This window comes from Anolis carolinensis, chromosome 2 (genome assembly GCF_035594765.1).
Source record: "Anolis carolinensis isolate JA03-04 chromosome 2, rAnoCar3.1.pri, whole genome shotgun sequence".
In the NCBI taxonomy this organism is placed as follows: Eukaryota; Metazoa; Chordata; class Lepidosauria; order Squamata; family Dactyloidae; genus Anolis; species Anolis carolinensis.
Genome location: NC_085842.1, coordinates 33,084,098 through 33,098,186, shown reverse-complemented (window position 1 = coordinate 33,098,186; position 14,089 = coordinate 33,084,098). Strand labels below are relative to the sequence as shown.

Sequence of the window (14,089 nt, the reverse complement as noted above, 5' to 3'; positions counted from 1 at the left end):
CCCAACCAGAGTATCAGAAAAGTTGGACTACATTTCCCCGGGCATTCTGGGAGTCCTAAACATAACTTACTCAAACTCCTTTCTAAACAACTTGGGGGGGGGGGGGAGAATGAAGTAAAAATAGTTCTAGGAAGTCACCCCTATCCAATCTCTTTCAGGGCTTGGGTTTTTGCATCGGTGTTTCATTAGTGGAATTATATTTTAACTGCTCATAATTGGATAGTGTTGGTATGGAAGCTGGATTCCACCTGAAGCCCTCATCATAATTTGCATAGATGCTCCTCTCAAGAGATCTTGGATGTGCAGATAACTAGATCGTGTCCAGTTGTTGTTGTTTCCATTTTTAAAAAATTTCTATTCTATTTTATTCCCCAAGACTGGGACCAAAAGCAGCTCGTAATAAATAATAAAAAAAAACCCAATGCAAGTAAATTTGCAGATTCTGTGCATTGTGGTCCAATTCTAGGCTGAGGCTGCCCCTCTTAGATACCACCCCCCCATGGCACCCTGCCATTTGGTTAAACAATGAGATATATAGTAGAGTCTCACTTATCCAACATAAATGGGCCAGCAGAATGTTGGATAAGCGAATATGTTGAATAATAAGGAGGCATTAAGGAAAAGCCTATTAAACATCAAATTAGGTTATGATTTTACAAATGAAGCACCAAAACATCATGTTAGACAACAAATTTGGCAGAAAAAGTAATGCTATGTAGTAATTACTGTATTTACGAATTTAGCACCAAAATATCATGATATATGAAAACATTGACTACAAAAATGCGTTGGATAATCCAGAATGTTGGATAAGCGAGTGTTGGATAAGTGAGACTCTACTGTACCATAAAAGTAATATTTATTGGTACTCTAGAGTTTAATTTTATTTTTCAAATGATGTTGTCCCCAGTATGGGACACAATGCTTAGGGAGCATGGAGGGAAGAAATAATAATAATAAATAATAATAGCAATAATAATAATAATAAACAATTTTTATTTATACCCTGCCACCATCTCTCAGAGGGACTCGGGGCAGCTCACAGAACACTCAAAGTATTACATGCAAAATACAAAAAGTGCAAAACAAAAAATAAACAATAAACAGTCAACGCAATATCACAAATTCACAGTACCCCATGATTAAAAACAATAAAATACATCAATTGCTGCAGGTAAAAAGAACAGTATTCGATCTCAGAATTGTAAAGTGCTTGATAGAGAATCTGAAGGTCCTCGTATGTATTCTTAACAAATCTAAATATGGTTGAAGGCCCATCAAGCTCTGTTAAGACCACAACTTTTGAAAATGACCCTTTTTAAACTCTGTTTCCCAGAATTTACCAGCTAGCATGACCACTGGTAGACGTTGGGAGCTACAGTCCAAAATGTTTGCAACTCTTAATTAAAACATGAGCTCAAGCATTCCATCCACAACCACTGTTACTGAAAATGATTAAAAAGCTAATGTTTCCTGACAACACCATTTCTTCTTACATATAGCAAGGGAAGTTTCCAATCAGAATGCTGATTTTGCTGGGATTTCCCGTCAGCAGCTTGGTGCCCTTCAATGTCAGGCTGGTGCCTCCAGCCTTGGGACCTCGGGATGGAGAAATGGATTTCAGCTCTGGGTTCTGCATGGAAGAGCAAAGGGAGAATGAATGTTCAGAAATGGTACTCAAGTGGATTGTGTTCATTTTTTTGGTCTTCTTTCAACCCTGTGACATTTTAAAACTGATATAAACTAAATATGATTTTAGCCATCCACAAGTCTGGCTGCTTTAGTGCCCTTTGTCATATGACTTACTCCAGAAACAACGCTTCCTCATGTCCTCAAGGTTTACTTATATATATTTTAAGAAGCCTTAGTAGCTCCCCATTGTTAGGATTTTCTCAGGTTAGTAGAGGAAAACTACCCAAAAGGAGCAGAGCATCCAAAAATATGCAAACACGGGATACTTAAAGTTGAGCATTCAGCTCACAGCAAGCAGAACATGGAGAATTTAGAACTTAGAAGGCAAACACACAGAGTTCTGTCTTTAAAATCACAAAAGATTTATTTACAAAAATAGTAACTACATTTCTCAATAGTAAATAACTGGATAATACAGAACGTTGGATAAGTGGAGGTTGGAAAAGCGAGACTCTACCGTAAAATATATTATATTATTACCATAGGACAATACTATTATGTTATATAGTACTATGTTGTTGCTGAGGGGAGGGCTCCCCAACTGATGGTAAGTCTTGATAGTGTAAATTAATTTGGTGGTAAGAACAGCAAAATCTAAATCAAAATATGGTCTTCACAGTCATTTATGGATCCACCAGCAAGACTCTACCTCTGGAAGACAATCATATTTGGCTATGATGTTCATATTACATTGTTATGGCTACTATAACTAACAGCCAATGGTGTATAGGATCAAATAATCATAATGTTGGAAAAGACCAGAAGGGCCATGTAATCCAACTTCTTATTATGCAGAACTACACAATCAAATCATTCCTGGCAGATGGTCATCCAGCCTCTGTTTAAAAAAGAAGACTCCAGAAAAGGAGACTCCACCACAATTCAAAGCAATATATTCCACTGTTGAACTGAGCTTACCATTAGAAAGTTATTTGGAATCTTTCCCCCCCAACAAATTGAATGAATTGTTTCATATCCTAGTCTCTAGAATAGCAGAAAACTAGCTTGATCCCTCCTCATTATGACATCCTTTCATACTGAATGTATTGGGGAAACCAGCAGTGCATCAATCTCTCAATTCTTTAGCATATTGCGTTCTGCAGTATTTCTGCTTCTTGTGTTCTGCAGCCTCGTTGCGGCCTGAGTATGACAGACAACAAGCAGCCTGCTTACCTGGTATGTGAACACGTGAGCAGAGACTCCCTGTCCTCCTCCGGGAACCTCCACGACCACATGCCCGGACCTCTCTGTGCCGCTTCCGCCCGTGGTGCATACGATACTGCAGGACAAGGGCAGAAGAGAGGATGGAGAAGAATCCCCCACCAAGCTGCACCACATGGTCTGCTCTAAACCTGAGTTAATGAGAGGGGGGGGGGCACTTTTAGCTGTCGGCCTGACTGTGGAGGAGATGTCACTCACCACAACAGTCATGTTGGTAAGCAATTGGTTTTTTCATTTCCTCCAGAGTCTTGTTCTTTGGCTTGCTCACACAATAAGCCCGGAGTTACTTGATTCTGAAAGGATCTTTTTCCAGTGTTGTAGACCATGGTATGGATCACGTAGCCTTGAAATGTGTAACCTTGACATATGTAGATGGGGAAGGTGGTCCTGACTTACAGCAGTGATATGTATTCTTGAAGGCTTTCATGATCAGAATCACTGGGTTGCTGCGAGTCTTTCGGGCTGTATTGGCCATGATCCAGATTATCTCTGCTGTCGAAGGTTTACATGGCCATAATCACTGTTGTTAGTTTTCCGGGCTGTATGGCCATGTTCCAGAAGCATTCTCTCCTGACATTTCACCTACATTTGTGACAGGCATCCTCAGAGGTTGTCTGAGGATGCCTGCCACAGGTGTGGGCAAAACATCAGGAGCGAAAGCTTCTGAAACATGGCCATACAGCCTGAAAGACTCACAGCAACCCATCAGTGATATGAATTATCAGATGGCCTTTGGGTACCTTCTATTTCCATAGATCAATCATTTCCACCAGTCTCATTCTCTAAGGCCTGTTCTACACTGCCATATAAACCAGATTATCAAATCAGATAATCCACATTATCTGCTTTGAAATGGATTATATGAATCTACATTGCCAAATAATCCAGTTCAAAGCAGAAAATCTGGATTTCATATGGCAGTGTAGAACCAGGATTTGGTTGTTGTGTGCTCTCAGGTGATTCCAAGGAAATATTTTATTGGCAAGATTTACTCAGAGGAGGTTTGCCATTGCCTTCCTCTGAGGCTGAGAGAGCGTCACTTGCCCAAGATCACCAAGCAGGCTGCGTGGGAATTTGAGCCCTGGTTTCCCAGAGTCCTGGTCCAGTACTGAAATCACTGCACAACATTGTCTCTGTGTGTATCCCACTTCAAGAGCAAAATTGACAATACCAGGTTGTGCTGCTACTCATTGATAGGTTATATCTATCCATATTCGAAACTAGAGCACGGAAATTTTGTGGCTTCTTCTATGCTCTAGCACTGTATTTCCCACCAGGCCAACATAGCCAGTGGACAAGGGAAGATGGAAGACGTCATCCAAAAACATCTGGGGGACTCCACAACTGCCAAGAATCCTTCCTATTTTTCTGAGGCTGGATCTACACTCCAAGACCATATAATCCAGATTATCAAAGCAGATAATCCAGTTTTTCCTTTATGGAACTGGATAATACGAGTTAACACTGCTATATAATACAGTTCAAAGAAGATATTCTGGATTTTATATGGCAGTGTAGATGGGACCTGACTGGTAGCTTCACCAGCAAGTATCAATTTTTTTGTGGATTTCTGTCTTATAGATGTGACTGTAGACCAGTGGTTCTCAACCTGTGGGTCTCCAGATGTTTTGGACTTCAGCTCCCAGAAATCATAAGAGCTGGTAAACTGGCTGGGATTTCTGGGAGTTGTAGGCCAAAACACCTGGGGACCCACAGGTTGAGAACCACTGCTCTAGATCCTCAGAAAACAATGAGTTTTCTTATCCTGCCTCAACTACTTTTGGCCTTCAAGAAAGTACATGAATGAGTGAATACACACTCTTTTTCCATCCCATCCCCTTCCTCATCCCACTTGCATGAGTGACCAAAGGAACTTGTGTGCAACTGACCCTAGCTACCCTGCAAGTGATTTCCTCCCAGTGACACCAGTGTTATCAATGTTCTTGTTAACAATCATCTAGGGCAGCAGTGGGAGCAACAGAAAATGATCACAAATGATCAACTCTCCAAATGCTTAATCTGCAAATGTGGAAGATTGGCCTTACTTCAAATTCTCTGGACATGCATTTCCACTCTGTGCTGAACACAAGAGAGTTGAGTGCACAGTCTTTTTATTTCTATGAGCCCAAAAGGACATGCATTTACCTGCTGGAGATCTCATAAACCAGAGTATCAACCTCACAGGGGATTCCTGCCACAGTGACTGTCTCTGCAATATCTTCATGTTTCTGACCAAGGTTTGAACCACTGATGGTGATTCTGGTGCCACCTTCTGTCAGCCCAGTTAAAGGATAAACCTGAAAGGGATGGCAAAATAGTGTAAACTTAGCACATAGATAAGCAGTCCCCAAATTGCAAACAGCTGACTTCTAGTTACAAACAGGCGTAAGATAACAGGAAGAGATAGGAATTCTACCCCAGGAAGGGAAATTCACTCCTGGAAGAGTTGTTCTAGGGAAAAAGTGTCTCCGCTGAAACTTTATCACCAATCTTTATTTCCACGACAACCCCAAATTTTCAAAATTCAGTTGTCACAGAGAAAGTGATGTGAATCTTCTGATCGGGGCATAGACAGCAAAACAAACTTTACACCCCAAACTACAAAACGTTTTTTGGCTAGAATTACACTTAAAATGTGCCTGTTCCAGCTTATATATAAATTCAACAGAACCTATCTTGTTTGGAATCCGGGGACGTCCTGTATAGAACTCTGGACATAGTTTCATGTACCTTTCCCATCATCTTACACAAACTCACATGAGACCAACGCATAGCATCAAATGGGTACCAAGAACTCAGAAAAGTTACTTTTTTGACTTTCAATATCCATCACATTTCAGGAGTTACTGTCTAAACCAGTAAATTTTCCAAGCTCTGGATATGATCACTGTGCTCTTATTTATGAAACAGACTTGTGCTCACAGAATATTGAGCCAGTAGCTGGTAGTTTATTGTTACTTACAGCAAAGCAGTTCTCCTTGTTCTTAAATCCCACCCCTTCCTAACCCTGTCTGGTTTGGACTGGAAACAAAGTGTGAAAACATGACTTTCATTTGCAAACTTCAACCCAGAGTTCCAATATTGTTCAAGGAATGTGCATATACATATACACTGCAAATTCAATTCATCTTTACTAATGATCAGCCACAGCCACTACTCACAAAGTGCTTTATATGTGCTAATAACCTTGGCTTAATAAGACAAGCAAAAGACGAAAACAGTTGAACACCAACTTACTCATGCCCTGAAAGATATCTTCAGCTACTACAAAGAGAATCACCTGAAGCCAAATCCTGCCAAGACGCAAGTGCATTCCACCTACGTAACCGTGAAGCCAACAGGAAACTGAAAGTTACTTGGGAAAGCCAAGAGCTCGAAAACTGTTTCCATCCTAAATATATTGGTGTCACCTTAGATCGAGCACTAATATTTAGGAAACACTGTGCAAACACCAAGCACAAAGTAGCTGCACGCAATAACATCCTGCAGAAACTTACTGGCAGCACATGGGGTGCAGACCCAAATTAATAATATCAGCAGCCCTGGCCTTGTCTTACTCAATTGCTGAGTACGCCTGTCCTGTCTGGTACAAGTCTGACTATGCGAAGCAGGTGAATATAGCACCGAATGAAGCATGTAGAATAATCACAGGATGCCTCAAATCTACACCTGTTGATAAACTCTATAAGCTAGCTGGCATTCCCCCCCCCCCCAATATGCGATGGGAAGCTGCTGCTAATTGCAAGAGAAATAAGGTTGAATACTATGAAAGCCAACCACTACATGAGTATTTTACTCCTCCCAGTAGACTTAAATCAAGGAAAAGCTTCATGAGAACCACCACTCCTCTTAAAGTTCCCCCAGCAACAGCAAGAGTATCCCTCTGGGCAGCTAAACCAGGAAATTCCAAGTGGATGCCCCCCCCCCCCCCCCATGAGAGTCTTCCTCCAGGGACAAACCAAGAATGGGCAACCTGGAAGTCCCTGAACAGACAAAGAAGTGGAGTGGGTAGATCAAAAGACAACCTGGCAAAATGGCACTACCTAGAATAATCCCCCACCTTGTGTGACTGTGGAGCAGAATAAATAACTCAGTATCTGAAGAATTGCTTAAAGCTACAGACAATGAGGTCGCTTTTGCCTGTTTTTGGTCTAAAATTATTTAGGTGATTGTGTTCCCTCTATTTATCAGTATTTATACTTATTTATACAATGCTTTTGACATGAAATAAAAACTGGAATCCAATCTGCTTGTTTCCTTTATTGTTTCTTGGTTGGTGGCCCTGTTAATCTGTCCCAGAAACAGCAGCAAAAGGTTTTTCGAAATGTTAAAGACTGTAACAAAAGCTTTCTTTGACAGCAGCCCACTTCTGAAGACAAAACTCCCTACATCTGATAAAATGGACTTCGGTCCATAAAAACATATTCTGTACTCAATTTTGCTAGCTTTTAAGATGCCAAAAGATCCTCTTTTTGCTTGTTTGTTTGCTGCTAATTCATACTCACGCCTTATCAGGCCTCAAGGTCATCTATCTGCTTGTTAAATGTTCTTCCTTTCCGCTCTGGCTTTATCTCCTTTCTTTATTTCCTCTACCTCCTTCCTCTCTCTGCTTTGCATAAGCTTATTGCCTGCATAGATCTCTATCTTGATGCCTTCTCCTTTCACGCTTGTTTTTTTCCCTGCCTCCCTTACTTTGTCCTTGATTCATTAAGCTATGTACTTCTTTTCTCCCTTCCCCCAAGTTCATCTTCAACACCCACTTCTTCAGAGGAAGCCTTTTGCTTCTTTGAAAATGGGAAATGGTATTGATTTTCCCCTTCAAGGCTACAACTGTGAAAATGCCTTTCAAAACACACAGGGGACTGCTGTTTTGTTTCGTTGACTAGTTGTCCAAAATGTATCTCACAACAAATCTGTGGGGAAAGGGCTTGATCCTTTCCTGAATCTATTTTTCACCATTTACTCGTGGGTTTACTCTTTATCAATGATATGGAGTAGAAATGTTTTGTACATATCACCTTCCATTTCCCAAATACAAATTAAACATACAGTATTGGTCCCTGCTGAGCCACAAAATTCACTGGGTGACCTTAAGGCAATTACAATAATTCTCACTAGCATCTCGATCCCCGAGACTCCTCACAGGATTGCTATCAAGATAAATTGCACGAAGGAGACAGGAGATATTCCTGGCATATATATGAAACAAACAGTTGGAAATAACAACCTCACAAGCCTTTCACTATTTATTTGTTAATGTATATATTTGCTAACTTGTATTCTATGTGTATGTTGATTTGCCAGTTTGTACCTCTTTGGTGTGAAAGGGACTATAGACGTATAATTGTACTGAGCATGTTCAGACTCAGGACTCCATTTTCTATTCAGTATGAGTTTGAACGTCAATAAAAGCAGGTACATGTTGCTGTATCTATAACTGAACTTCAATAAGGAATGTGCTTGTATGGTGAATTAATACAAAATATTTATGAGTAAACAAGATATGTTATTTTTTTAAAGACTTTGGCTTTTTTTTATTTGAGTCCATATTTTAAACTAAAAGGTTTTTAAAGGGAGTGTATATGTTCTGGGCAATTACAACTGTAATTGCAATTTGAACTTTAAAGAAACAACCATCCTCCGCTAATCAAATATATTTTTGTAGTGGCATGTCTTTGTCTTTGTCAGTTCGAAGACATGGTTTTTGAGTTTAACAGCTGAGTTACCTGTGTGTCATTACATGAATGCTGATGAATATCACTTGTTCACAGGGTTGACTTCTAACAAGGGAATTATTTTCAAAAGGCAGTCTCCACATGTTCATGGAGATTCACATTTGCCAAACGGATATGACATCATTTTTCTTTTCAATAAGGTTGTGATTGCCATTTATTTCCAAAGAGATATCTATCCAGATATTGGGTGCAGTTATTTCCAATAGTTCCTATTATTGGGAATTCACAGTCTTCCAGTTAAATATTAAAGCCACTGTAACCTTGTCCTATATGTGTCTTGGCAACACTTTTATGCTCTCCTGCCTTTTCCGCTATAATTGTGGCCAGCCCAATGACTCATCGGGCTATTTGAGGGTCATCTTGGATTCCTGTGCATTCCTTCACCAACCACCTGGCCTCCACTGCACTGGGCAGTACTCACTGAATGAATGAGAGGAGCCGGACACACGTCTGCAACCTCTTCTTTGCAGGAGTCCCGAAATAGGCAGCTGGGCTGCTCCCCTCCACACCACACGCAGTTATACTTGGCATCTGCGGTTTGGCAGCGGCTGCAATCCAAGTGTCCCATGGAGCAATTGTAGAGCGTCACTGTAGAGGAGGAAACATTTTAAGCTGAGCCCTGTTGTAATTCATTTCAATTCAAAAATTAAACCAACTGAGGCAACAGATACAGAAGCGTGAGTCTATTCTCTCTCTTTGTCTGCTCCAATTAAGATCTCAAGACAACCAATTGCTATAGCAAAGGTCAGGAATAGCTCAAGACGTAAGGGAACATACAAGTTTGGATGGTGAGGGTTATTTTTAGACACTAACCACAGGCCCTGCTTTCTCATCAAATCAAGGAATGGTGTATGTATGCCTGAAACTTCAGAGATTGAGCAAGGGGCATAAACAGGATAGGATCCTCAGCCATTAAAGTCTCCTTCCTTCGTTCAGTCAAAACCCAGGTGGCCTTGGGCAGAGGGCCTTTACTGAGATTTCATTCTAGTTATTCCTTCATCAGCTTGAACCATGGTTCATGCTTTGTTCTAACAATAACTTCATGCACTTTTCTTAAAGGAAGGAGGTGTCAGAGTTTGCCTGCAAACATCCTTTCATCAGTATGACATTCCAAATTAAGTGTAGCACACTCCTCATGCATTTGGGAAGGACATTCCACCTAGGCATAAGAAGGACTTGCAACTAATGAACTGATCTTATTTTATAAATTGGGAACTGTTTTGCCTACAATAAACCTTTTAAAAATAAATCTATTAAAGCTCCAAATCCATGATTGCTCCATATATTTCTTGTACCGTGGAGGTCTTCGATGCTGTCCACACGGAGATGCCGCTTTCTCTGCACAAATATTACTGCACTGAATTCAAGTTGGGGGGCTGAGTAGCTGTACTGAAAGAGAGACCAAAACATAAGTCTTTGAGAGGAATAACTAGTTATTTCGTAACCCAAATGGGTCTCAGTTCTTAGAGAACAGTGGGACATAAAACAATATTAGTTCTTTCTTCCTGTAAATAATGACATTGCTTTGAAAATCAGAAGACCTTGGAAGGGGCAAATATGTAAGTACACATAGAACTATTGCCTGGAAATTTGTGAGTGTCTTATACCTATGTACGTTCACCTATTAAATGGTTGGACATTTTATCTGGGGAAAATATTGTTGTGTATAGTTATAATAATATTAATATTAATAATAATAATAATAATACATTTTTATAACCCGCCCTATCTCCCCGAGGGAACTCAGGGTAGTTTCCAGCAAAAGTAACAAATTGGCAAACATTCAATGCCAAAAACAAACAAATAACAAATCAGAACAGTGGATAAAACATTTTCAATATAAAATTATAAAACTAACCCAAAACGTAACCAAAATTTTAACTTAAATATACACAACATAACATATACATTACACATATTTATCACATGATAAACTCTGAACAAGCACATTTCATTGTGCATTCAGTTCAACATCTGGAACCCAGCCTGAGTAACTGCAAGCAAAATCTCTAGGTCCTCCAATCCAACTGGTGTGGTGAGACCAGAAGTGAGGCAAATTGAGGACATTTGGTCAGTTTGGTGGTTTTATGTAACTGTGGTCTGGCCAGGAACGTAAGTCCCACAGATATGAGACTCTTGGCGTACTTTTCTTCAGCCAAATGTTAAGGACAGAGCTAGTAGGAACCCAAGAGAAGGCTCCTTTCGTATGAAGGCCTTACCTGGTGCAGTTGGCAAGTGATATAGCAAAGGGATGGATTGTTTTCATCCTGTTCTATATAAGCCTCCATCACCAAGGTCTTCCCCTCCAGAACCAAGGCACATTCATAGTCCCAGAGCTGATCCTTTGAAGAGGAAGAAGCAGAGGGTTGAATCATAGGAAGGAAATTCCCACCTGTGCTCCAGTGTTATTGCATTCAATTATCCAGGGGCCCTTCCACACAGCCATATAACTCAGAATATCAAGGCAAATAATCCACAATATCTGCTTTGAACTGGGTTATCTGAGTCCTCACTGCCATGTAATACAGTTCAATGTGGATTTTATATAGCTGTGTATTAATCCAAGACAAATCCCCCACTTTAGTGTCTTCCATGTTCGTGAGGAAAGTTTCAGTATGAACTTTAAAGGAGGTATCTAAGAGGCTGAACCCTATTCCAAAAAGAGATCCAGCAACTTAAATAGCAGCGCCCAAACAGGAAACAAGGAACATGAAAGGCACTGCAGACAAACTCAAATAGATAAGTCAGCCATAAGCAGAGCACTTGATGAACCAACCTGGATACAGTGTATTATTTGAGAACACAGAAATGCTGGACCACTCTAACAACCACCATGTCAGACTACTACACAGAGAAGCCATTGAAATCCACTAGCATGTGGACAATTTCAACAGAAAGGAGGAGGAAACTATAAAAATCAACAAAATCTGGCTACCAGTATTTAAACACTCAAAAATCAGGACAGTAAAAGAACCACACTCTGAAAACAGGGAAATTCCAGACATGAAACAATCAGGGCCAGCTAACACCTCCCAACAAAGGATTCCCCCAGGCAGGAATCAGCTAGTCTTTGAAGCTGCAAGCTTTTCAATGCTAATCAAGGTGGCCAATGGCAACATTCACACTTTTCTCAAACAGACAAGAGTTTTTTCTCCCAACCTGGACATTCCACAGATATATAAACCCACTTGCCAAGTTTCCAACAGACCTCACGACCTCTGAGGATCCTTGCCATAGGTGTGGGTGAAATGTCAGGAGAGAATGCTTCTGGAACATGACCATACAGCCTGGAAAACTCACAGCAACCCAACTTAAATAGCTGTTTTTAAGTTTCGTTAAAACCCAGTAACAAATTCATCACCCCACTGAGAGAGAAATTACCTGCTGCCACCAACTAACTTTGGGGGTGATTCACAGATATTACAGGATTTTGTCTCACTCATTCACATAACACCAAAAATCAGTCACAAGGCAATGTTTGATCAAGAGAAGGTTAGATTGCTTTTCAATGAACATCATCAAAGGATGGTCTCTCCATAGCTATACTTGAGTAGACACTGGCACCAAAGCCTTACCTGATAGAGATGGAAGTTTCTTCCGATCAGTGTTATCTTCCTTTCTACATTGACCGGCATGAGAGAGGACCCTTGAATTCCCCTCACACAAGGGCATGCTTCTGGTCCCCAATTGAACTCCTCACTCTGAAAGTCCACAAAGACACAGAAGCCTATAAGAGTTTCCAAACAGATTTCTCTCCATTTCCCACCCAACCAAAGAGAATTAGCTAAACACCAAATCAGGTATGTATGGTATCTCTCATCTGGCATGGATATCAGATTGTCCTAGAACATAGCGTCAAGATCCCACATTTTAGAACAGATAATTATAGAACAGATTAATCAAGGTGGCCAATTGCAGCATTCACACTTGCCTCCAACAGACAACAGTTCTTTCTCCCACCCTGGACATTATTCCACAGATATATAAACCCCACTTGCCTAGTTTCCAACAGACCTCACAATCTCTGAGGATGCCTACCATAGATGTGCGCGAAATGTCAGGAGAGAATGTTTCTGGAACATGGCCATACAGCCCGGAAAACTCACAGCAACCCAGGTTATATATTCTCGTCCTACCTCATGAGATTGCTTTGTGCTTATCCTCATTATCCTTCAACCCAGACCCCAACTACACTGCCATTGTAATGCAGACTGAACCGCATTCCATGATCAGTGTAGAATCCTCTAATGCAGTTTAACTCAATTGAACTGGATTATAGGACTATTTAATGCAGACCTGTTTGCCTACTCAGCAATAGACCCTCAGGTATGCCTTCCCCAGTATTATAATTGGCACTTTAATGACTATGACAGCTGGGTTATCACCCCTCCCTCATGACTTCGACATATTTTGCACCTTGGCCCAGATCCTTGAATTCAATTCATGATTTTAACATTTTATTCTTGTAAGTGACTTTTTATGACTGTTTTTATTGTTGTTGATGTTTTATTGTTGATTGATCTGTTTTATTGTTTTGCTTTTATATTGTTGTGTCCGGGTTTGGCCCCATGTAAGCCGTACCGAGTCCCTTCTGGGAGATGGGGAGGGGGTATAAGAATAAAATTATTATTATTATTATTCAATCTGCATTATAATGGCAGTATAGATGGGGCCTGGGTGACCTGGTCTATGTCCCCCTCCCATCTTCCTTCATCAACTTGCTATCCTTCACATAAGCTTGCCTGTTAATTGCCTCTTCTCCTCAATCTACTTTAACCTGCTTGCGGTTCTATGGTTTTATACCTGGGTGAATAATCCGTAGTACTCTAGATGTTGCTGGACTACAATTGGACTACAACTCCCATCACCCAATTCTTTGGTCATGTGCCATACAAGCTGGAGATTGTGGTGTTTACCAATATAGGCAGTTGTCAGTTTATGAACAAGATAGGTTCACCCAGAAAAAATGGAATTCCATCATCTGAATTTTGGTCAATGAGCCCTATAGTCCTTTTGAATAATAATTTATTCAATTTCTTATAACATTTAGAACTGAATAGGCAAAACTAACTACAGTAATCAAAATTCCAAGACTGAACTGGAGCAGAAACACATCCCATACTGATATGTCAACAGGGGCGGCTGAACCGGTAAGCGAAGTACGCAAATGTGGAAGACGCCAATCCCCTGGGGCACTACTGAGGCACCCGATACAGTGCCCAGAGAGAAGCGGGCAAACAAAAGTTCTAGGAAACAGCAACACGCCCCAGGTTTCCCTAGGCCGGGCTTTGGCCAGAGGAAGGAAACTCTTCCCTCTGGCAAAGGCCCGGCACTTTGATGAAATCTCCATGGCTCTCTTCTTCCACTTCCACTTCATTTGGGAGGGGGGGGGGGGAATACGGTTTGCTTACACTTGAAAATTGCCTAGGGCTGGCTCTGCA

General features: G+C 40.8%; 1 protein-coding gene across 2 annotated transcripts in view; it reads right to left on the bottom strand.

Annotated features, from left to right (window-relative positions):
* plxnb1 (plexin B1) overlaps nt 1-14,089 on the bottom strand; it is a 239,710-nt gene that overhangs the window by 34,963 nt on the left and 190,658 nt on the right. For both annotated transcript variants that reach the window (XM_062969628.1, XM_008105539.3), the window contains exons 13-19: nt 12,224-12,349; nt 10,868-10,990; nt 9,944-10,037; nt 9,070-9,236; nt 5,059-5,210; nt 2,866-2,971; nt 1,497-1,633 (exon numbers count right to left, since the gene is read on the bottom strand). In XM_062969628.1, the coding sequence (XP_062825698.1) occupies nt 1,497-1,633; nt 2,866-2,971; nt 5,059-5,210; nt 9,070-9,236; nt 9,944-10,037; nt 10,868-10,990; nt 12,224-12,349 (905 nt within the window). The remainder of the gene's footprint in view (nt 1-1,496; nt 1,634-2,865; nt 2,972-5,058; nt 5,211-9,069; nt 9,237-9,943; nt 10,038-10,867; nt 10,991-12,223; nt 12,350-14,089) is intronic.